Source organism: Vulpes lagopus, chromosome 2, assembly GCF_018345385.1.
Source record: "Vulpes lagopus strain Blue_001 chromosome 2, ASM1834538v1, whole genome shotgun sequence".
In the NCBI taxonomy this organism is placed as follows: domain Eukaryota; kingdom Metazoa; phylum Chordata; class Mammalia; order Carnivora; family Canidae; genus Vulpes; species Vulpes lagopus.
In genome coordinates, this window is record NC_054825.1 from 157,276,478 (window position 1) to 157,302,213 (window position 25,736).

General features: G+C 42.8%; 1 protein-coding gene and 1 pseudogene across 1 annotated transcript in view; one reads left to right on the top strand and one right to left on the bottom strand.

The window, feature by feature from the left end:
* The first annotated feature begins 262 nt into the window (after positions 1-262).
* Positions 263-25,736, top strand: part of LOC121484149 (zinc finger protein 256-like) — a 30,828-nt gene continuing 5,354 nt past the window's right edge. The window contains exons 1-4 of the mRNA XM_041742976.1: positions 263-476; positions 15,726-15,835; positions 17,145-17,570; positions 20,139-20,265. Coding sequence (XP_041598910.1) covers positions 17,268-17,570; positions 20,139-20,265 — 430 coding nt within the window. The 5' untranslated portion in view covers positions 263-476; positions 15,726-15,835; positions 17,145-17,267. The remainder of the gene's footprint in view (positions 477-15,725; positions 15,836-17,144; positions 17,571-20,138; positions 20,266-25,736) is intronic.
* On the bottom strand, positions 10,300-12,088 carry LOC121484194 (annotated as a pseudogene).

Consider the following 25,736-nt stretch of genomic DNA (forward strand, 5'->3'; position numbering starts at 1 on the left):
TTTAAAGAGCGGCAGCCAATCCTTAACCTTTGAGCAATGGCCTTCCATTTCCCAAAGCCCCTCTCCGTAAATGTTGGTCTTTTCTCCTGGGGCCAGATGGGGAACCCTCTTACTTAGACCTTGGGAATATATGGGAACTACATTTCCCAGAACGCCCTGCGTTGAAGGCAGCGTCTCTGAGCCAATGAAGGCTTAGAAAAGAGGTTTCCAATTCCCCCAAAGGGTGAGGGTGGGGCTTCCGGTTGGCTTCTTGCTGATTTCTTCACCGCGTGGGAGGTTGCAGAGGGCGAGGTCGGAGGCTAAAGGAGGCTTTGTCCCCATTGTAAGGAGGTGGGTCTAGTGTCGGGCACATTCACTGCCTGCTACGGCCGGCCTGGAAACCTTGGTGCCGGGACTGACCGAGTCGCTCAGCTGTCATCACTTCACTCCGCCCCCCGAGTCCGATGGGGGCAGTCGCGCCCAGGGCCCAGGCGCAGGTAAACGCTGGTCCCCCGGACCCTCCCGCCCTGCCCCCAACCCAGATCCTCAGGGCCCGAGCGCAGGGCGCCTGCTCGCGTCCCTGCGGCTCCGGCCCGGGTGTCCGGGACAGGGAGGCGCCGGTGTGCGGGGACCCTGCGTGTGAGCGCGGGCGCGCTGGCGTGAGGGAGCCGGCTGCGGGGGAGCGTGAGGCGAGGTCACGCCGCGACTGGCGGCCGAGATGTGCGGTACCTTCCGGTGAGGACTCTGAACGCCAGGAGTTTTGGCCAAAGGAGGGACAGGATCTCTGTGAGGGGTGAGGAGTGATGAGAACATTGAGGCCCTGGGAAGGTTAGTCTTTTTTCAAAGTCACACTACTGGTAAAAGGCAAAATTAAGTACTTAGGCACAGAGAGTAGAAACCAGCCTGCGATCAGCTTGCTGATCAGAGTCAGGCAGAGAAACAGTGAGTCTGTGGAATCCCACCATGGACACATTTGTTAAAGGCCTGCCTCAACAAACGTTCTCGTGGCTGGAGAAGTGCTTGGAACTTATAGAGGGAAGTGAATAATGCCCCAGTCCCTCACTGGCCCCAACCTCTCGCCCTCATGTTCTCTGGATTGTGGTGTCCTGAGGTTTTTCGTCCCATTCCTCCCTCCTTGAGTCTGGTGGGCATGGTGAATCCCTAAGCCCAGGGTCCTAAGTCTGTGTCAACTGTTACATGCGGGCATTCCCTTTTCTAGTAACCATCGTATGTTCAAAAGCCACAGATCTCCTTTCTTTCAGGTAGGAATAGCAAATGGATAGGAGTCCTGTCAAGAGCGACTGCCTGAGATGTTAGGTGTGTAATCTAGAAGTAATAAGAGTTTTCAGTCACAGGAAGGAGGTGATGTTACCAGAGTCTTAAAAGGCTTCATCTGGCTTTACAGTGGAAAACAGACTATGGGCTTGAGAGAGTAAGAACAGTCATTGTGCAGGCTACTGCTATAGTCCAGGTGAGAGTTAATGGACCAGGGTTGTTGCTTAGGAAATGGTTTTATTCTGGCTGTTTTTAAAAGGGGCAGCCTTCGGCTCAGGACATGATCCTGGGGTCCTGGGATCGAGTCCCACATTGGGCTCCCTGCATGGAGCCTGCTTCTCCTCCCTTGGCCTATGTCTCGCCTCTAACTCTGTCTCTCATGAATAAATAAATAATATCTTTTAAAAAATAAAAAAATAAAAGGGGCAGCTAGACTTTCTGATATGGACAGTGAGGGAAGGAAAGAGATAATCAGGGATGATCTCAGAGCTTTTGGTCTTAAGTAGCTGTAGGAATGGAAGTTGCATCATTGTGTTACTGGACTCCGGTCCTTGGACACAGTGACAGTAGAAACGAGGCTGGACCTACAATTTAAAAACAGACAAGGCTTTATTGGGGCAACAGCTGCAACAGAAGGGAGACTTAGTCACAACAAAGGTGTCAGATTGGCTCTTCAAAATAGGGAAAGTTTTAAGGACCTAGGGCAGAGGAAGAGTGACATCCAAGCATGTAGAGGTAATGAATTACAAGGAGTTAGGTGCTCTGATAGTTGTCAGAACATGCTTCTTCATACGTTGTTTCATTTGCAATTGTCTCCAACTCTGAGCATGATTTATAGCATTGTAATAAAGTAAAGTTAACTGTTGATCACTCTCTAGCCCATCTGCACAGGCATGAGTCCGGAGTTAAGTTCCAATTGGTCTGGGTGGTCTGAGCCACCAGAGAGGCCAGAACTCTTTAGTCCAGGCAGTTGTTATTACTTGAGAGGTAGTTTGGTTTCCATCCTGGGATGTTATGCCCCTTGGGTCTTTTGCCTGAGATAGGACATCAGCTAAGAGAAGACTAAAGAAAAATGTGGGACAAAGTTTGGTGGTTAGAAGCAGGTGAGAAGTAAAGTTAGGTCTTGGGATCTAGCTGGTGGAAAATTCAAATGGGCAAGTCAGTATTCACTAAGGATATCAGGAGCTTTGTTTTGACCATTTTAAGCGTCTGAGGTGTTTCAAAAATCACTGATCGGAGGCATCAGATGAACAACTAATATATAGGGTGGGAAGTCTGGGGAGGGATTCAGGTGAGACACATCCAAAATGTGGTAACTACAGTGTGGACCAATATGAGTAAGCATTGAGGCAAACTTGAGGTTGTGGTGGCAAAGCTCTTCAAGAGCCAGGTGTAGAGAGTGGGAGCCCAGGCCTGGATCTCTTGCTTGGTTACCTGGGTTACCTTGGAGCCCTGGGTATGGGGCTTCACAAATGTAGGTAAGTGGACATGAAGTTTTGGTGTATCAGACAGGAAAATCTGGTAGGCGGCCAAAGCTTCCAGTGGGAGAGTAGCTTTGCGATGGATGCAGAGACAAGGGGTAATGGACAAAAGATGACACTTAGGACAGAGCTGGTACTTATTAGCCACTCTTTAGACTTAGCATGATGTTGTGGGGACTTTGGTGGGACATGAAGTGTTTCAGCCTGGTCAGAGAAAAAATAGAATCACCTCTGAGAATCACTAGGCCTCCAATGGGCAATTAATGGGAGTGGTCTTGGAATGATGGTTGGGGGCAGAGATAATTTTTATTTGCTGAGGTGACAGCAAATGCATTAAGAAAATAGAATTGAACTATGCATATCTGAGATCCATACATGGTTCTGTGTATCTAAATCTAAAGCAAGGATCAAAGCCACAGAGTGAGGCCTTCATAAAATGATTTGGGACCCATGGGATCCTCTTTGAATTTGCCAAGTATACTGTGGATGCTATCTAGCAAATTGTGGCATAAGACCTAAACCCTATATGATGTGCTTCCTTGATGTTTGGTGATACCAAATGCTCTCAGATGGCCTGAGTGCCATCTCCCCGCACTGCTTCATGGGTAACATTTCCTAGCCTCATGATCCTTTTCAAAAAGGGAACATGGTGCTGTTCCTGGTCATCTCTTTGTAGCAGGTTCCAGTCCCCCACCAGCAAACAGACTTATTCAAACAAACCATCCTGAGGGATTCAGAGCACTCCCAACCTTTTCATCCTTCAAGGAGAGCATCTCGCATCCCCAGTTTGTTCACTCTTTTTCAGAATCCAGCTCCCATGTGGGCCTTTATGGTGAGCAATATCCTATTCTTGGAGGTGTGAATTTATGTGATAAACTACTGTCAGGCTTATCTTTCTAGTCTTAGGTGTCATGTGTTTGGCCATCACTATAATCTAAGAGTTGGGTCAGGAGGAAGCAGTAACATCTAGGTAGGTCAGGCAGATGCATATGGAAGAGGGTAAGGTGGCGGCAGCCGGGGTCAGTCAGCTGTAGGATACGGACATTGAGGGATATGCAGTCTAAAGAATGATGTATACTTGGAGAGGGAGCATTGTCAGATGGTCCCAGGGCCCTGCACCGATAGATACATGACAGTGACTGTATCAGGAGAATTGCTTGTCAGGAGGTCATGGATCCCTATATGCCAGGCCCACAGATACGTATTTGTCCACCTGTTTCTTGCTGGTGGTTGAACCCAGTGTTCAATGGGACCATGGGACCATGAGAAAACAACAACAGTGTTGATACCACAGCATGATTTCTAAGTTGAGAGGCTTGGGAGATGGATGGTCATTGGGTAGATGTGTGGGGGAAGGAATTATGGCTCCTCGGAAGTAGACTGTGATTTTTATCTGTCATCATCATAGCAGGACAGTGTGACCTTTCAAGATGTGGCTTATAGTTGTCTACACTATAAGCAAGATTAAACAGATTTACTATCACTGTTTTTGAATTTTTTGTTTTTTAAGATTTTATTTTATTATTTATTCATGAGAGACATAGAGAGAGGAGGGGCGGAGAAGCAGGCTCCATGCAGGGAGCCTGACGTGGGACTCGATCCCGGGTCTCCAGGATCACACCCTGGGCTGAAGGCGGTGCTAAACCGCTGAGCCACCCGGGCTGCCCTGTTACTGAATTTTGAATCAAATTATCCTAGAAGACTAACTGACATGAAATGTGAGTCGATAAATATATAAAGTTGATTAAATAAATAGTAGGATGTTCTAGAGGGAACTTGAGCTTAGAGACTGTACTTGGAACATTTGTTTTTCTTACCCAGCAGATAAAGCAGAACTGAGAGACCCATGTGTCACTGTCAAAGAGCATGAAGGGATGAATGTCGGGGAGCCTGAAGAGAACAGTGTAGAGGTGTTTGTCAGACCATGTTATAGGTTCATAACCAGGGTTATTCAAAAAGATAAGTGAAAGAAAGTAAAAGACCAACATATTCATCAGGATGAGATTGGCTTTTTTTTTTTTTTAAGATTTTATTTATTTATTCATGAGAGAGAGAGAGAGAGAGAGAGGCGCAGAGACACAGGCAGAGGGAGAAGCAGGCAGAGGGAGAAGCAGGCTCCATGCAGGGAGCCCGACGTGGGACTCATCCCCTGTCTCCAGAACCAGGCCCTGGGTTTAAAGGTGGCGGTAAACCGCTGAGCCACCTGGGCTGCCCGAGATTGGCTTTTGTTCCATTAATATGGTAATAGAGCTTGAGACTTTGGTTTCACAGAAAGGTCTGGGGGAATAGCCATGGCTATGAATGTGTTGGGTTTGTGCTTGTGCATGAGCAGAACAAGGAGTTGGCGCCATTTGGTAGTTGAGGCCAGAGCATATAATGTCAATGGAGGACAACATACATAAATGCAGTGAGATACTATTTCTGGAATATCCGATGAACAGTACTGTATGTTTTTCATTAGTTTTTTGTTTGTTATTTTGGAGCCATTTGCTTTCATAGCAGTAAATTTATTTAATGGAGATGCAGGGTGCAGGAGAGGAAACAGCAGAAGCCAATGACACTTTGGGAACATAATTCTAAGCTCCATCCACTGCAAAGTATTGTGGCAATGCCTAGGGTTCTGAAAGCCACTCAGAAAGCAGGTAATGCTGAGAAAAACCTGCCCTTTTTCTGAAAATAAAGATAAGTTAATATCCAACATCATTCCAGAAAATATTTCTGTTCAAAAGCTGCCATTGGCAGAGAAATCTAGTTAGAGGGAAATACGCAGATTTTAAAGTGAAATTGGCTTGGGGCATCTGGCTGGCTCAGTTGGTGGAACATAGGACTCTTGATCTCAGGGTCATGAATTTAACCCCATGTTGGGTGTAGAGCTTACTTAAAAAATATATTAATTAGAGACACCTGAGTGGCTCAGTGTTTGAGCATTTGCCTTTGGCTGAGGGCGTGATGCCAGATTCCAGAGATCGAGTCCCGAGATCGAGTCCCGCATCAGGTTCCCTGCACGGAGCCTGCTTCTCCTCCCTCTGCCTGTGTCTCTACCTCTCTCTCTGCACCTCTCATGAATAAATAAATAAAGCCTTTAAAATATGTATATTATATATTAAATTAAAATATATTTTATAATATACATATTAATAAAATAAAATTGGCTTATTGTTTTTTAAAGATTTTATTTAGGGATGCCTGGGTGGCTCAGTGGTTGAACGTCTGCCTTCAGCCCAGGGCCTGATCCTGGAGTCCTGGGATCGAGTCCCACATAGGGCTCCCTGCATGGAGCCTGCTTCTCCCTCTGTCTCTCTCTGTGTCTCTCATGAATAAATAAATAAAATCTTTAAAAAAAATAAAATAAAGATTTTATTTATTTTAATAAACAAAAATAATATTTTATAATATTATATATAAATATATATAATAAAATTATATAATAATTTAATAAATGTTTTAATAAAATAAAGTTTTATTTTAATAAAATCTTTAAAATATATATTTTATAATATGTATTAATAAAATAAAATTGGCTTATTATTTTTAAAAAGATTTTACTTATTTATTCATGAGAGATGCAGAGAGAGGCAGAGACACAGGCAGAGGGAGGAGAAGCAGGCTGCATGTAGGGAGCCCGATGGGGGACTCTATCCCGGGTCTCCAGGATCAGGCCCTGGGCTGAAGGTGGCACTAAACCCCTGAGCCACCCAGGCCGCCCTTATTTTGTATTTATGATCAATTTTTTACATTGCTAAGAAGATCATCAAATCCATATTATTATTTTTTTTAATTAGACTTTATTTTTTTAGGACAGTTTTAGGTTCACTGCAAAATTGCATGGAAACTACAGAGGTTTCTCATATATCCCTCCCCCCCCTCCACTTAAACACAGACTCCCTTACTCTCAACATCCTACATCAAAATGGTATATTTGTTACAATCTATGAATCTGCACTGATACATCATTTTCACTCAAATTCCACAATTAACATTGGGATTCATTCTTGGTATTGTGCATTCTGTGGATTTTGACAAATATATCTACCATTACAGTATCATACATAGTTTCACTGCCCCCAAAATCTGTGCTCTGCCTGAATTCAGCTCTCTCTCCCTGCTAGCCCCTAGGAAACACCCATCCTTTTACTGTCTCCATAGTTCACCCTTTTCCAGAATGTCATATACTTGCAATTATAACAGTATATGCTCTTTTTAGATTGGCTTCTTTGACTTAGTAGCATGCATTCAGGTTTCCTCCATGCCTTTTCATGATTTGGTAACTTCACTCCTTTCATATGTTTGTTTGCCATCCATATATCATCTTTGGTGAGGTATCTGTTCATGGTTATGTTAAAAGAAACAATAACATAGTTTTAATAACCACATTTAAGTTAATAGCACCTAAGCCATCTAAAATTTAGATGCTTTCAGAGAATCAAATTAGGATTCATCATAGCTTCACTTACTTCAAATCTATAATAGTATTTTACTTGTTTAGAATAGTCAATAAATTATTAAATAACATTATTTTTTTAAAGATTTTATTTATTTATTCATAGAGACAGAGAGAGAGAGAGAGAGGCAGAGACACAGGCAGAGGGAGAAGCAGGCATCATACAGACGGCCTGACGTGGGACTCGATCCAGGGTTTCCAGGATCACGCCCTGGGCTGCAGGCGGCACTAAACCACTGCGCCACTGGGGCTGCCCCTATTAAATAACATTATTAATTGGAATTAGACACAGGGACCATTAGACATGTAAACTACAGATTAGTTACTCTGTATGCTAACAAATACATTGGGGGCATGCTCAACAATTGATAGAATTTAATTCTTGCATTCTAGAGGATGAGGAATGGAATAGGAGAAAGGAAATACCATCTCTTGTATGTATATGCAAATAAATCTCAAAATTTTCCAAACTACTATTTTATACATATTGAAGAAAATAAGGAAAACTGATAAAATGTGTATGAAATTGACACATACAAATAAAAAATTATAGAGGAATTATAAGAAATTACAAAATGAATTTAAATAATCAGATATCATTTAAATGGGAGTCGGAACCACAAAATTTGAGTAAATAATGGAGATCACAGAAGATCTTTGACTCTTGGACCAGTTGTGGTTGTGTCTCACCCCCATTTAGAACTGCAGTCATTTGCGAAAAAAATCAAGCTTGTCTCTTGTCTTTTTTTTTTTTTAATTTTGTTTATTTATTCATGAGAGAGAGAGAGAGAGAGGGGGCGGCAGAGACACAGGCAGAGGGAGAAGCAGGCCCCATGCAGGGAACCTGACGTGGGACTCGTTCCCGGGACTCCAGGATCACACCCCAGGCTGGAGGCAGCGCTAAACCCCTGAGCCACCCAGGGCTGCCCGTCTCTTGTCTTTTATCATACAGTTTCTGTGGAAGGACACTTAGGGACTTAACTGACACCTCTTATTTTCAGTGGAAGTGATGGGAGAATCCCTACCTCACAGCTTTGTAGTTTAAATTTTGGAGGTCAGATCAGACCAAGTTGTCAGTGCTCAAAGAATGGGGCAATTGCTTTAGAAATCCTAACAAATGTGGAGCAGGTGCTGATGTTCAGGGACCATCAAAGCACTTTTATATCTACCAGAGAAACACTTAGACCTTAATACCATTATACACCTTCATTATTCCTGCCTTCTTTTTTATTATTATTATTATTATTTTTTTTTATTCCTGCCTTCTAAGCTTGGCAATCTCATTCATTATTTTATCAAATGAAGTTTTTTTTTTTTTTTTTAAGATTTATTTATTTGAGAGACAGAGGGAGAGGAAAAGAGAATCTCAAGCAGACTCTGTGGTAAGCATAGAGCCTGGCATGGGTCTTGGTTTCAAGACCCTGAGATAACCTGAGCTGAAATCAAGAGTAGGACACTTAACCGAATGAGCCACGCAGATGTCCCTCAAATGAAGTGTTTATTATTCTAAGTGAGAAGCACATTTGGGTTTTTTGGGTGTTTTTTTTTTTTTTTTAAGATTTTTTTTTTATTCATGAGAGACACAGAGAGGCAGAGACACAGACAGTGAGAAGCATTCTCCCTGCAGGGAGCCTGATGTGGTCTTGATCCCCGGACCCGGGACCATGACCTGAGCCAAAGGCAGATGCTCAACTGCTGAGCCACCCAGGCATCCCGAGAAGCACATTTACAACCACTTCAGCTGGTCCTAAGGGTTAAGTTTCTTCAAGTTGACACACTCCTTACTGACTTGAGGTCCTTGATCTGTAACAGAACTAATGTATTTTGAGATTTGCAGACCACTAACCTTGAGGAGTGAAGAGCCAGAACTTCCCAGGCCACAGAGGCCAGCAAGCCTGTTTGAAGCCTACCAGTTTTTTTTAGCATACTGTTTTCTTTTAGGTCATAGAAATGACTATACTGACCTCCATTTGTTCATCTGTAGAACTTGCCTTCCTTTGCAGAGTGAACAGAGTACTCCTACACATCATGAACCAAGAATCGGACTCTTCACACAACTCCCGAGCACTGAGATAACATTTGTAACTGGCACCATCAAGTCTGCCTGTAACTAAGAAATGTTGCAGGCCACAGCACTCCCTTTGCTTCATAACTACCTTAAAACCCTCTAAAGAACCCCTGGGCCAGGCAGAAACCTCAGAATTGGCTTTGGGACAAGAGTCCACTTTCTCTGCAGGTTGCCAGCCTCCTAAATAAAACTCAAATTCTTATCCAATCAAAACTTCTTTCATGAGTAATGGTCTTTCAGGTGATTGGCAGGTGAACTTGGGTTCAGTAACTCTTTGTACGGATCCCAGAAATTTGCTATAGACGTGAAATTATTGATGAAATAAAGTATAGCCTGCTCCCCAGAACCAATAAGAAAGTACATGGGATGTACAGTTTTGTACTGATCATAGAGAGTTTTCAAAGACTATTCATCAGGGTTCTCCAGAATAACAGAACAAACATATAGACAGGGAAAGAGAAAATTGATATTTTTTTCCTTTAATAATATTGGCTTAATAGAGACACAAGAGAGAAAGGGAGAGAGATTTTTAAGGAATTGACTTACAAAAATGTGGAGGCTAGAAAGTCCAAATCTGGAGGGGGGGGGGGGGGGACTGGCAATCTGGAGATCCAGGGAATAGAGGATATTCAGCTCTAGTCTGAAGACAATCTAGAGATGGAATTCCCTCTATGGAATTCCTGTCTATGCCCTTGTCAACTGAAAATATATTGCATATTGTTGTTTTTTTTTTTTTCTATTTTCACCCTTTATTGGAGATACAAGGCAACATTACAGTTTCAGATCATTAAATAAATGTGGTGATATGGTACTGACAGCAATCATGACCTGAATCCTGTAAGTAGTTTTCCAGTTCAGAGGGTAGGGAAGAACCACATTACTCAGCTACCAGAGGAGTTTGGGCTTCCACTCTGGCTAGAAGAAGGCATAGAACCTTACGTGATCTTCACCACAGCAAACTGGAATCTCCAATTTTTCAAACTAATTGTCGGAAGAGAGAGCAATTCCAGACTGACGTATAAATTGATCTGGACGACTACTAAAGTGTCCTCCACTCATAAGCTGGCGAAATCTTCAGAGTGACTGTTGGAGTAAGGAGCCTTTCATGTGCTCCCAGTTGTTATATGGTGCATAGATGCTGGTAAGCGTTAGTCCTGCTAGCCCACCTCGTACTGAAGAAACCCTATACCCCCGCCCCCGTGAGGGGGACCAGGCCTAACCCTGAGGCAGCCCATCCAGGCGCCTCCCATGAATTCAAGCAACAAAAACATTCTGTTTTTCCGAGATAAGAAAACTATCCCCCCCCCTCGCCCTGACTGGAAAAGTCCCTGAACATGGTCGTGTTGACCTTCAAAGAAATCAATCATGTCATAACCCGAATGCTATGCTACTCCCGCGGTTTTTTTGCCTTTAAAAGATGCCTGTAATTGCTAATCGGGGCTCTGCCACCTCTGAGGCAGAGAGCCCGTTTGCGCAAACGTTCAATAAACCCTCTTGCTAATTGCATCTGCCTGTCTGGGGTCTGAGTCTCTGGGGCGTCCACCGGGACACGTTGGCACCCGTGAGCCAGAGTCTAACAGTACTACCCCTCATAGACCACCTGTACATTTATACAACATGCCTGTCATGGTTCCAGCTGCTACTGTGTTAAGGTCATCTTTTGCACCTCGTGTTTTCTCAATGATGACACCAAATGCACCATAAAGCAAAGCTAGAAAACCCAGAGTATTAGCCCAAAGTGCCCCTTGCCTAGTCACCATGTTCAAAATCTGTACATTTCTTGGTTTGGACCAGGACATGTTCTGGGTTTCCTTCAATCCTAGCCGTGGACCATTCATTGTTCCAAATGCAGCCCTTGCCATACAACATCCTCCCATGGTAAAGAAGGCCAGTTCAAATCTGCCCTGGGTTTTATTAGCTCCAGTGGGTAAAATAAACTCATCAGTATACTGTACCAGGTATCATGGATCCACATTTAAATAAGGAGACAGAGGGTTCATACCAGTCAGTGGCACTCTGGCCAAATCCCTGTGCGAGTAACCTGCCCCGCCGGCTCGAAGAAGCCAGCCAAGCCCCCGGTGGTTTTGTTCCCGCTTCCCTGGCCGCTCTCCATGGTGTCGCAGCAAACTGCCCGTCTGCTTATCACCACTGCCTTAGGCCGGGTTCATCTGCTTGGCGCTTGCTCCCCTAAAACAGCAGGCATGGTGACCTTCCGGGAGCCCTATATTGCATATTGTATTAACTATTTGTTTTTCCTGAAGTTTGTTTTTCCTGATGATAACATCAGCTTAATAGAGTCAGGTTCTTTGTCAGATACTTTTCTTTCTGATACTAATATACAAGAATAATGTTTGATACACACATTACATGATTAATATGTACCTATTGAAGCAATGAATAAAAGTATAGCTACTTTGTGCTCATTTTTTAAAAAATATATTTTTAAAAGATTTTATTTTTTTGACAGAGTGCACAAGCAGGGGGAGCGGCAGGCAGAAGGAGAGGGAAAAGCAGAGAGCCCTACGCAGGGCTCAGTCCCAGGACCCTGGGGTCATAACCTGAGCTAAAGGCAGATACTTAACTGACTGAGCCACCCAGCCGCCCCTCCAGGCATTTTAGATATGTTCTAACCTGGCAGTTTCTCTCTCAATAAATGACTTAATCACTTCTAATAGTTCTCAATAATGTGATCATTTTACAAGTGTCTCAGATCATCTCAAGTCCCGAAAACACTGCCATGGCATTGACATGAAATAATCTCTTCCCAGAAAGGAGATGACCTCCTGTTGTCCCAAAGCTTTAATTAAGGGGTAAACTGCTCCCTTTGCACATGTTCAGAAATAGAAATTTGGAGGGTTTTGGCTTATAGTGGTATTTGTGCCATGACATTGGTTGAAATCACCAATAAAATGTGTATAGATTTTGAAGACAGAGATGACTAAAAATGGAGCCCTCAGGAATTCCATTACTACCATTTGGGAGAAAAATGAAGAATCAGCAAAAGTAAGTTAAAAATTAAAGTTATTAAGAGTGTCAAGATCTGGTGAGAGGAGTTTTTTTTTTTTAATTTTTATTTATTTATGATAGTCACCCAGAGAGAGAGAGAGAGAGCAGAGAGGCAGAGACACAGGCAGAGGGAGAAGCAGGCTCCATGCACCGGGAGCCCGACGTGGGATTCGATCCCGGGTCTCCAGGATCGCGCCCTGGGCCAAAGGCAGGCGCCAAACCGCTGCACCACCCAGGGATTCCTGGTGAGAGGAGTTTTTAACCAAAATCTTAAATGTGATTGTTCTGCTTAGAAGTTTGCTCATGACATTTGATCTGTGAAGATGAAGGTGTAAATAGAATTATACAGGAATTGAGATAACAGAGGGAAAAATAACTCTTAAAAAGTTAAGTTGTAAAAAAAAAGAGTTGCAAAGGGTGTGAGTGAGAAGTGGTAGAAGCAGGAAATGTACTGGATGGAAGAGTGAAGTGTAATTGTTTCAAAGTGTCCAACATACGGGGGCCTGGGTGGCTCAGTCTTTTGGGCATCTGCCTGTGGTTCAGGTCCTGATCTCAGGGTCCTAGCATTGAGCTCCAAGTTGGGCTCCCTGCTCAGTGGGGAGCCTGCTTCTCCCTCTCCTTCTGCCCCAGCCACTCACTCATGCTCTCTCTCTTTCTCAATGAATAAATAAAATCTTAAAAAAAAAAAAAAAAAGATGTCCAACAAAGTTATTTTCTTGTTTTTATTTGAGTAATTCTACACCCAACATGGGGCTCAAACTCATGACCCCAAGGTGAAGAGTTGCATGTTCTTCCAACTGAGCTAGCCAGATACCCCCAACATGAAGAAGGTATTTTAAAAGATTCAAAGGAGGGATCCCTGGGTGGCGCAGCGGTTTGGCGCCTGCCTTTGGCCCAGGGCGCGATCTTGGAGACCCGGGATCGAATCCCACATCAGGCTCCCAGTGCATGGAGCCTGCTTCTCCCTCCACCTGTGTCTCTGCCTCTCTCTCTCTGTGACTATCATAAATAAATAAAAATTAAAAAAAAATAAAAGATTCAAAGGAAAAAAAAAAAGATTCAGAGGGACTGAATACCAATGATACCTGTTAAGAGATTTGATTAAACAATTTGTTTTGGCAACTCCTTAGGGCTTCTCTCCAAGGAGTTCCTTAAGACAATGGCAGCTTTGGAAGGAAATATTTTCTGAGTGATGTTGGACATATACTTGTCCTTTATTTTCACAGAGGGCCAGAAGAATCTGTCTCAGGTGGCTTCCGGGCCAATAGGCTTTGCCTCAGTATTATGAGGTGGGTGGAGCTAAGAATGATGTCCCCAAAATGCACTGGATTTTACTCTTTCCTCTGCTGGGTCCTGTAACTGCTACTAAATTCATGTATTGCTATGAATGGACTGGACCAATACAAAGGAAAAATACCAAAAAAACCTCACGGATATTGTCTTTCAGGCATTCAAGAAAGATGTATCGTCACAGTATATGCATTTATGTTCTTTTAAGATTTTATTTATTTTTGTGAGAGAGAGCACAAGCAGGGGAGGGGCAGAGAGAGACGGAGAAGCAGACTCTGCTCTGAGCAAGGAGCCCAATGTGGAACTCCAACCCAGGACCCTGGGATCATGACCTGAGCAGAAAACAGACACTTAACTGACTGAGACACCCAGGCACCCACATTCATGTTGTTCTTTGTGAACATTTCATGTTCTTGCTTCATGATCTACCAAGTAGTCCAAAGTACTTCTGTACAGACACAAGCGGAGAACCCAACACATACATAACATCCTTTCCCATAAGCAGCATTCTTATCCTGTGAGACAAAAGCCACTTAACCATTCTCATCCTGGTGAATGTTTGTTGTTTTATACTTTGTTGTTTTATACTGTTCTATTTTTTTTTTAATAACCCTAATAATGAACCTACACCATGGTCTGATGAATACCTACTCTTGTCTCTTCAGGCTCTGTGACATTCATTCCTTCATGCTCTTTGGCAGTGACACCCAGGTCTTTCAGTTATATTTTGCCTGCTGGGCAAGAAAACCAAATGCTTCAAGTGTAGTTCCTAAAGTTCTCTCTAGGACATCTGCCATTTTTTCAGTAAACTTCATATATTTGTGGGCTCAGACTTTATGTCATTTAATATTCTGGGATATTTTGGTGCGTGGGTGGCTCAGTGAATTAAGCATCTGCCTTGCACTCAGGTCATGATCTCAGGACCCTGGGATTGAGCCCCATATCGAGCTTCCTGATCAGTGGGGATCCTGCTTCTCTCTCTGCCTGCCACTCCCATGCTTGTGTTCTAATAAATCTTTTAAAAAACATTCTGGGATATTTTGATTCAAAGGTGAATAACAAAGATCATGATACTGCTCTATATTGCTTATAGTGTATAAAACAGGAATGCTACTCATTCAAAAATAATTTTCTAAAATTGTATAATGTTGTTCACTAGAGTTCAGGTAATTTTATGATACAGCATTGGGAATATTTAGAATATAGGACTTGAGAGTATAATACCACTTCTGATTAGAAATTTATGCTGACACTTAAAAGATTCATTCTAATTAACAAAGCATAGTTGGCAGGAAGGGGGGATATCATTTGGAGAGGAAAAAAAAGACCTGGGAATACTCTGAGTTGGAAGGGCACATGTGGAATTCAAAGAGCTGAAGGAAGATCAGTGCATTCATAGTACAATGTATGGTGGGGACAGTGGTGAGAATAACAGCATAGAAAGTAGTTGAGGCTTTACCAGGTATCAGAGTACACCTGAACTGTCAGAATGATCAAAACTTTTGGTAAAGGAGATGATGGGTTTGTGAAGGATTAATCAGGTGAGATAAACAGTACTGTTAATGATACAATTTTAAGTATTCAATTAAATTTATTAAACTACATTTTACCACTTTTTTTAAAAATATTTTATTTATTCATGACAGACACACAGAGAGGGAGAGAGGCAGAGACACAGGCAGAGGGAGAAGCAGAGGGAGAAGCAGGTTCCACACAGGGAGCCCGACGTGGGACTCGATCCCTGGTCTCCAGGATCTGGCCCTGGGCTGAAGGCGGCGCTTAAACCGCTGAGCCACCTGGGCTGCCCCATTTTACCACTTTTTAATATCTGTTTTAATTGAAGGTTTGTTTTAAATCTTAAAAGAGCATTTACAGTATTTATAGGAAGTTTTTGGAAATTATGTTTTTATCAAAGTCGATTTTAGTAATTATTGTGAACCACTGGCACCTGGATGATACTTTCAAAAAGTTGGCTCTTTATTACATGCCTTTAGTAAGTCATTTGCCTTTCATTACCACTAAAACATTAACGTAATATTAATATGTTGAAACCCTAAGCCAGAATATATATTTGGAGAAAGAGCATTTGTAGGGGCAAAGTTAAATGAAATCATAAGGGTGGGGCATTATTTCATGAGGACCTAATTCCTTCTAAGAAGAATAGACACCAGGGGTATGTTCACAGGGAAGAAAGGGCCCTATGAGAGCACAAGAAGATGGTCATCCACAAGCCAAGGAGAGAGGCCTCAGAAGAAACCAAACCTGTTGACACCTTCAATTTCTAACATCCAGAATGTAAGAAAATTTCTGTTGATTAAGCTACTTCAGTCCATAATATTTTGTTATAGCAGTCCTAGTAGACTAATACAATTGTCATTTAATGTGTTTTCCTCACCAAATAAAGTGGACATCCAAAAAGATACAGTTAGGGGACATACTTGATACAATTATAAAAAGGCTACAAGCACACCTACCTAGTTGGCTCAGTCAGTGGAGCATGTGACTTTTGACCTTATAGTTGTGGGTTCCAGCCCTACCTTGGGTGTAGAGATTACTTAAAAATAAAATTGGGATCCCTGGGTGGCTCAGCGGTTTAGCACCTGCCTTTGGCCCAGGGCATGATCCTGGAATCCCAGGATCGAATCCCACATCGGGCTTCCTGCATGGGGCCTGCTTTTCCCTCTGCCCATGTCCCTGCCTCTCTCTCTCTGTGTGTGTGTGTGTGTGTGTGTGTGTCTCTCATGAATAAATAAATAAAATCTTTTTTAAAATAAAATAAATTTTTTTTTTAATCCCTAGCCGACTGCAGGATCAGAGTGAGCCCCAGTCAGGACTGGATCTCAGGACCCTGAGATCATTACCTGAGCCAACACAATAGCAGGGGGTGTCAACCAACTGCCCTACCCAGGTGCCCCTAAAAATAAAATCTTTTTTTTAAAGGCTACACAGTATAAATTAGCTTTTTACAAAATTTAGAGGATTTATTATAGAGCTTCTAATTTTGCTTCCACTTGTCAAAATCACTGAAGACGCAGGTAGTGGACTTTTTTGTGGGAACCAGAAATAAATCCTGTTTGCCCACCAGCTTGAGGGCAGCAGCCTAACATGCCTTTTCTTCCTCTTCTGTTATGGGCCTGGGTTGTCTTTTTTTTCCCTTCCTAACAAACACAATACAAAACTGAGTAATGCTTCAAGCTATATACATTTGAAGAACAATACCAGAACGTTTCCAGCCATGGGTGAACTTTTTTTTTTTTTTTTAATTTTTATTTATTTATGATAGTCACAGAGAGAGAGAGAGAGAGAGACACAGGCAGAGGGAGAAGCAGGCTCCATGCACCGGGAGCCCGATGTGGGATTCGATCCCGGGTCTCCAGGATCCTGCCCTGGGCCAAAGGCAGGCGCCAAACCGCTGCGCCACCCAGGGATCCCCATGGGTGAACTCTTAACGTCTGAACGATTCTACGGAATGAGATGTAGGTAGAAGATTTCGGAGCATCTTAAATATTTTTATCCTCTGGGAGCAGGCTGAACTCTGTAGAGTCGAAAAACGTCTCCAAGCCGCGTTTAACAACGAGCAAAATCCCTCCTTGCTTTGACGCAGGAGCACCACTAGCATTCTCAGGCTGCCTCCTGGAACATCTGGTAGAACGCCCTTTGCAAGTACTACAATTCCCAGAAGACTCTGCGATGGGAGGCCGCAGCCATGAGCCAATGAGGGACCAATATGAGGGATTTCCGAGCGTGCGCACCAATTCTGGCTTATCGTCATCCTGGTCTGCTTCTCGTTGATTCTTTCACTCGGTCAGAGGTTCTGGAGCTCCGGGTCTGGATTGTGGTAACGGGACCAGAGAAAGGGCGGGAGGAGGCGCTGTCCCCGCCGCACATCTTTGGGTCCACAGCTCGGCGACGCCGCCCGGGCTGCTCCGCACGTGGGCTCGGACAGGGATCTCCAGCCCCGGTGTCCGCCGTACCCCCTCCCCCCCCCCCGAGTCCAATGGCGGCAGCCGCGCCCAGGGCTCCAGCGCAGGTAAACGCTCGTCCCCGGGGCCCTCCCCACCTGGACCCTCTAGGCCCGAGCGCGGGACGCCTGTTCGCGTCACTGCGGCCCAGGCCCGGGTGCCCGGGACAGGCAGGCGCCGGTGGGCGGGGTTCTCGTGTGTGAGCGCCGGCGCGTTGGCGTGCGGGAGCCGGCTGCGGTGGAGGGGCGGGCTGAGGCAGAGGTTGGGAGGGGGTGCTAAGGCGGGAGGACTCTGCAGTCGGGGAACAGGGAGCGTGAGGCGGGGTCATCCCGGGCCTGGCGGTCCGAGGTGTGGTACTTTTTTCCGAGGACCCTGGAGAGTCGTGAAGAGAAGAGGGACACAGTTTGGGTGAGGCTGTAAACAGCTTTCCAAAAGCTGCTAAAGAGAGAGAACGGATTGGAATGGGGGTGATGAAGACAAGCAGGCCCTGGGAGTGGAGTCTTGTCCAAGGTCGCAGATCTGGTAGGAGGAAAACCGAGACACAGAGGTTAGTCCATTAGCAGGTCAGCTGGTTGCCTTCCTCTTCCTACAGTTTCTGGAGGCTGAAAAGGCACTTATGGCACCTACACAAGGAGGGAGAGGGTTTCCCAGTCCTTCGCTTGCTCTGAGACCACCCGCATGATGTATTAGATTGTGGTAGCCTGAAACTTTCAAGTATTTTCCTAGCAATTGGGTCTGGGACCTTCGAGATATCCCGAGTTCAGGGTCCTGAATGCAGGCCAAGGGTTAATGGAGGTGTTCCCGGTTTGTCAGCAGATGTAAACAGGTGTAAAATGTTATCCCAGGAACAGATACCTGTTTGTAAATACTTGGTGTGCCTGAGTTAGAAATAGTATAGCAGGTCTTCATTCTTTCTATTAAGAACAAAGAGCAGGAGATCAGGAATCAGGCCTGTAATGCGGGTGTCTGAGAACCTGGGCATCTGTTAGGGAAGTCATAAACTTAGGAGGAAAGAGTTGTGATACCCAGGTTTAACAGGCTCCATGTGGCTGCACAGTGGAGAACGGATTATGGGGTTAAAGAAGGAGACAGGGAGCCAAGGAGGAGACAATTGCTATAATCCAAGCAAGTACTGATGGATAGAAGTGGTGGTTGTGGAGGTGGAAGGAGTTGGACTTCTGTCCATTTTTTAAGAAGGGCCAAGTAGACTTTTGGATGTTGTAGATGAGGGAGAGAGAGGAGTCAGGGAGGATCTCTGGGCTTTTTGGTCCTAGCAGCTGAAGGTATGGAATGTCCATCAACTGGGATGGGAAGTTGGTGGTAGGTTATTTTCATTGGGAAAATCTTAAGGTTTTTGGCTCTGTTCAGAGTCTGAGATATTTCAGAGAACTGAGTAAAAGCATCAAATGGGCCATTGAACATACAGGTCGGGAATCGGGGGAGAGGTCCAGGTTGGAGATGTCCAAGAATAATGGTTATAGTGTGGAGGAGGGTGGAGATTTGGATTACATATAGGAGGGATCATGCAGGTTCTGGTGTCATGGTGGCAATGCTATTAGTGAATTAGAAAGAAGAGGGTGCATGTCAAGAGAGAAATTTGATAATGGGAACAGTGTGGGAGAGCATGATCTGGCAGGCAGCCAAGACTTCCCTGGGATGAGTGGACGAGAGATGGCTATGGAGGCAGAGTAGAAATTGAATCAAGATGATGCTGAGTCCAGACCTGCTGTTTATTCACTACTGTTCAGGTTCACCAGAATTTTGTGGTGAACTTTTATGGCGTCTGTGGTGTTCTAGTATTGCTGGTGGATAAGGTTTGGAGAAATTTGTTCATTTGTGAGGGTCTCTGTGCCTAGCATGGAGACCAGAGGGGTTTTGATATGCTTTTAATGAAGGTTACGTGAAGGAAGGAGGGTAATTGCTGCTGAGGAGACAGCAAGAGCAGCACAGAGGTCACAGGTATCTAAAATTTACTTGTGGTTCTGGGTGACTGATATAGAAGCAAAGATCACAGGTAGATGAGCAGGCCCTTCAAAGCAGCCCTTGGGCCTTTCTTTGTCAGTGGGATCTATCGAAGGATAGGAGCTATATTAGATCATGTTTGAAGTTTTCAGGCACCCTGGATGCAGTGTGCCCAGTGCATGGGTGAGTCCAGGAGTCATGCCTGTGGTGTGGGGTATGGAGAAGGCAGAGCAGTGAGAGTGCATTTGAGGTATCCAAAGATGTGAGATAGGTTTGGCCTACTGAATTATGTGTACATTGACAGTAAGTATGAGCTGAAGACCCTAGAGCCCTAGTATTGGGGACCTCAGGGTGAAGCATGAGCCCACATGGCTGTATCTTGCATGTATAATCTGTGAGATGTAGGGAAATTGGTTTGTAGAAGGGACGGAGCCCTCCAGGCCAGGCCCAGAGCTTACATGGCATATCTCTGCCTCCTTGCCTATTGTTGCTGAGGGCTATGTACAGTGGTGAATTAGATCATGAAGAGAGGAGAGGCATCACTGGTGATAGGGCCTGGTACCTCCTCTGGGGTAGGGAGTTCCAGAGGAGGATACATGTGGAATAGATGTATGGGAGATGGATTATGCGTTCTCAGAGAGAGAATATTCATGGTTTTGTCCCATTCTTGACAGGGTGGCGTGACCTTTGAGGATGTTGCTGTGTATTTCTCCCGGGAGGAGTGGGATCTCCTTGATGAGGCTCAGAGACTCCTGTACCACGATGTAATGCTGGAGAACTTTGTACTTATATCCTCACTAGGTAAGACCCTCCCTTTCTCCAGTGATGTAAACTAAGTTTCACATTTCCCCAGACCCTTCTTTTCTCAGGGGATGCTCTGTCCTTTTGAGTATGTAGACCATAGATACTGCTTGCTTCAGCAGTTTCTTGGATAGATGCTGTCCTTTGTAGGGTTGTGTTTTTTGCTCTGCCCTCTTCTCTCCCCAACACTGACTGTACTGAACCCTCACAGGAAGAATTTGAGTTCAGTAGTCTTGGAGTGAGACTAGTGGATGGCATCTTGTTTATCCCCTCCCTGGCCAGGTTATTTCTCTAGGTCTGTGTTACTTTTGTGTCCCTGGTTTTGTTTCCTTTTTTTTTTTTATCTGACATTTCATTGTGTTTCCCTGTGCTGGGAATTATCATGGTCATTATCTATCTGGACCATGGAGTGTCTTTTAAGACTATTCTGTACTGTTCTATTTATGGTATTCAGATTTCTTTTTTCTTTTTACCAGCTCTATAAAGGTATAATTGATAAATAATATTGTATATATTTAAAGTATACAGTGTTATGACCTGATAACATATACATTATAAAATAAGTATTACAATGAACTTAAACATATCCATCACTTTACATATTTACCTTTTGTGTATGTGTAAGAACACTTGCTATTCTCTTAGCAAATTTAAGTATACAACATAGCATTATTATTAACTATAATCATCATGCTGTACATTAGATTCACAGAGCTTAATCATCTTGTAACTGACCAGTATCTCCAGCCCCTGGCATTCCACTCTTTGTTTCTAGGTGTTGAACTTTTTTTTTTAATTCCACATTAGTATTTCCACATAGTATTAGTAATTAGTAATTAATTAGTAATTCCACATAGTATTTGTCTTTCCCTGACTTATTTCACTTTGCATTATGTTCTCCAAGTTTATCCATGTTATCATAAATGCATGATTTCCTTTTTTTATGGCTGAACCATACTCCATTGTGTATATATACCAGGCTATGTCTGTTCATCCATAGAAAGATACTTAGGTTATTTCCATACCTTGGCTATTGTGAATAATGCTGCAGTTAACACAGGAGTGCAAATATCTTTTTGAAATACTGATTTCAGTTCCTTTGGACATGTACAGAGAAGTGGGATTGTTGAACCATATGATCTACTTTTAATTTTTTTTTAAGATTTTTTACATTATTTTTAAGTAATCTCTGTACCCAGTGTGGGGCTCAAACTCAGAATCCAGAGATCAAAAGTCACATGCTCTTCCAACTAAGCCAGCCAGGCACCCCTATTTTTATTTCTTAAAGATCTTCCGTTCTTTACCAATGCCTGTACCAATTTATTTTACCGACTTTATATAAGGATTTCCTTTTTTTCACATTCCTCACCAACACTTGTTATATCTTGCTTTTTGATAATAGCCATCCTAATAGGCGTGAGGCATATTGTTATTTAGATTTGCATTTTTCTTATATTAGTGGTGTTGAGCATCTTTTCATGTACCCGTTGGCCATTTGTGTATCTTTGGATAAAGGTTTTTTGAGGTCCTTTGCCCATTTTTTTTTCAGTTTTTTATTTTATTTAAGACTTTATTCATTCATTCATGAAAGACACAGAGAGAGAGAGAGGTAGAGGGAGAAGCAGGCTCCATGCAGGAAGCCTGATGTGGGACTCGATCCCGGAACCCCAAGATCACACCCTGAGCTGAAGGCAGACGCTCAACTGCTGAGCCACCCAGGAGTCCCAACACTAAGATTTATTTATTTATTTATTTATTTATTTATTTATTTATTTATTTATTTATTTATTTTCCAACACTAAGATTTATTAAGCTGTGTCTTAGTAGAGGCTCTGGGTCTTGCCCATGATGCTCTTAATGTATAAAGCCCACATGTTCTGCCAATTCTTCTTGAGCGTTGACTTCAGAAAAGTGGCAGCTAAGTGGATGTTGTACACAAGCTCATATCTTCATATGGCCATTACCACTGCCAGACAAGGACCTTCTTCATCTAGAATTTGATTGTGGATTTAACTTCATCCACATTGGCCACCGTGTTCCCATTGTAAGTTAGCAAGGAAGGGAACTTGTTAGCCTTATTCAGGCCTCAGCCCAGGATTTGTGGGATCTGCTTGATCAGAGATTCTGAAGGCAAAAATGCATCATACTTCTAGGCCAGCTTCTTGGCTAATCTTTTATTTTTGTTAAGTTTCTTCAGTGCCTCAGTGTCTGTGTGGGGAATATCGACAGCCTTGGCTTCATCACAGTGCTCTGGTCCCCCAAAATACATATGGAAATCTTGGTGGTGGAGTGAATGTAAGCCTAGAATGTCCACATTTACCAGTAGGTAGTCTAGCTTCTCAAGATAGCTGGGCTTGGCCAAGTTTTCCCTACACCTTCCCTCTTATTTTAAGAGCCAAGGTGGGGATCTCCTTTTTTCTTTTTTCCATGTAGATACCCAGTTTTTCCATCACCATTTATTTTATTATTGTTTTTTAAGATTTTATTTGTTCATGAGAAACACAGAGGCAGAAACGTAGGCAGAGGGAGAAGTAGGCTTCCTGTGGGGAGCCTGATGCGAGATTCGATCCCAGGACCCTGGGACCACAACCTGAGATGAAGGCAGATGCCCAACCACTGGGCCACCCAGGTGTCCTGAGTATTTTACTCTTTTTGATACTACTTTAAGTGGGATTGTTTTCTCAATTTGTTTTCGGAGAGCTTTATTTTAGTGTATATAAATGCAGCTTAGTTTTGTATATTGATTTTTTTTTAATCCTGCAACTATACTGAATTCATTTATTCTAACAGTGTTTTGGTAGATTCTTTAGTTTTCTATATGTAAGATTATGTCACTGGAAAAAGACAGTTTTACTTCTTCCATTCTGATTTGGATGCCTTTTATCTCTTTTTCTTCTTTTTTTAAAAAATATTTGAGAGGGGGAGCAAGAGTACAAGTGAGGATGAGCAGGGGTGAAGGGGGGTAGAGGGTGAAGGTAGATACTTAACTAAGCCCACACAGGTGCCTTTCTTTTTCTTAATTACTCAGGGCTAGGACTTTCAGTATTATGTTGAATAAAAGTGAAGAGAGTGGGCACCTTGTCTTGTTCCTGATGCTGGGGGTGGGGAGGTTTGGGAGGGATCTCTTAGCTTTTGATTATTGAATGTGATGTTAGCTGTGGGCCTGTCAGATATGTTGAGGTTCTTTGCTTATTTGGTGGCTCAGTCTGTTAAGCATTTGTCTCTGGCTCGGGTCGTGATTCCAGGATCCTGGGATCTAGTCCCACATTGAGCTCCCTGCTCCACGGGGAGCCTGCTTCTTCCTCTGTCTCTGCCTCTCTCTCTCTCTCTCTCTCTCTCTCTTTTTCCTATTTCAGATGATCTCTTTATTTGGCATCCCATCTCTCTGTCTCTCATGAGTAAATAAAATATTAAATATGTATCTGATTTGTTGATGATTTTCATTATAAAAGGATATTGAATTTTGCCAGGTGCTTTTTCTACATTTGTTGATATGGTTATATGATTTTTACCCTTTAAACCATTATTTACTTAAGGTGGTGTATCATGTTTTGATTTGCACATGTCGAACTCTCCTTGGATCTCAGGGATAAGTCCTGATTATTGTAGTATATGTTGTGTAATGTGCTTTTGGATTTGGTTTGCAAGAGTTTTGCATTTATGTTCATCAGAGATATTAGCCTAATTTTCTTTTGTGTTGTCTTAAAATGGCTTTGATATCAGGCCTTATAAAATGAGTTTAGAAGTGTTCCTTCTTCAGTTTTCTTGTTGTTGTTGTTGTTGTTGTTGTTGTTGTTGTTTTTTGAGAACTTTAAGAAGGATGGTGGGGAACCTGGGTGGGTCAGTTGGTTGAGCATACGACTGTTGATTGCAACTGCGGTCATGATCTCAGGGTCATGAGATTGAGTTTGGCGTCAGGCTGCATGCTCAGTGGAGAGTCTGCCTGATATTCTCTGTTGCCCTCTCCCTCTGTCCCTCTTCCTGCTCATGCTTTTTTTCTCTCTCTAAAATAAATAGATATTTAGGATCCCTGGGTAGCTCAGTGGTTTAGCACCTGCCTTCAGCTTAGGGTGTGATCCTGGAGTCCCAGGATCGAGTCCTACATCATGCTCCTTGCATGTGTCTCTGCCCCTCTCTCTCACTCTCGCTCTCACTGTGTGTGTCTCTTATGAATAAATAAATAAAATCTTTAAAAAAATAAAATAAATAGATCTTTTTTAAAAAAAAAAAAAAGGATGGTGTTAATTCTTTAAATACGTAGTAGAATTCTCCATGGTTCTGTTTGGTCCTGGGCTTTTCTTTGTTAGGAGATTTCTCCTACCAGTTACGAGTCTATTCACATTTTCTATTTCTTCATTATTTAGTATTGGCATGTTGTATGTTTCTTTCTTTTGAGAGGGAGGTGGAGGTTTGACAGATTGTATGTTTCTGTGAATTTATCCATTTCTTTTAGGTTATCCAATTTGTTGGCATGTAGTTGTTCATTGTGGTCTCTTGATTGTATTCCTGCAGTATCAATTGTGATGTTTCCTCTTTCATTTCTGATTTTGAGTCTTTTCTCTTTTATTCTTAGTCTAACTAAAGGTTGTCAATTTGTTTATATTCTCCAAAACCCGACTCTTAGTTTCATGGGTCTTTTCTATTGTTTTTTTTTAAGATTTATTCATGAGAGACACAGAGAGAGAGACATAGGTTGAGGGAGTCAGACTCCTCACAGATAGCCTGATGCAGGACTTGATCCCAGGACCCCAGGATCATGACCTGTACCAAAGGGAGATGCTCAACCACTGAGCCACCTAGGTGCTCCTTCTATTGTTTGTCTAGTGTCTATTTCATTTATTTCTGATCTGGTGTTTGTTATTTTCTTCTTTTTGCTTTGACCGTAATTTGTTTTGTTTTTTTTCCTCATACATTGAGATATTAAGTTGTTTTGAGATTTTTCTTTTTTCTTAATGTAGATGTTTATTACTATAAGCTTCCCTCTTATAACTGATTTTCTTGCTTCTTATAAATTTTCATGTGTTGCGTTTCTATTTTTCTATTTTCATTTGTATACATATATTTTTTAATTTCTTCTTTGACCCATTGTTCAGAATGTTGTTTAAATTCCACAGGTTTGTGCTATTTTCCAGCCTTCCTTTTGTTAATGACTTCTAGTTTCATATGTTGTAGTTGGAAAAGAAACTTGATATAATTTCAGTCTTCTTAAATGTTAAAAATTGTTTCATGACCTAACAGGTAAGAGTCCTAGAGAATCTTCTATGTGTAATTGAAAAGAATGTATATTCTGCTACAGCTGAAAGGCATCTGTTTTATGTCTATTAGATGCCTTTGGTATTAAGTGCAGTTCAAATCCAACATTTCCTTACTGATTTTTCTGTCTGGATCATCCGTCTATTGTTGCTACTGGGTTGTTGAAGTCCTCTACTGTTACTGCATTGCTATTTCTGAATTCCGATCTGTTAGTATTT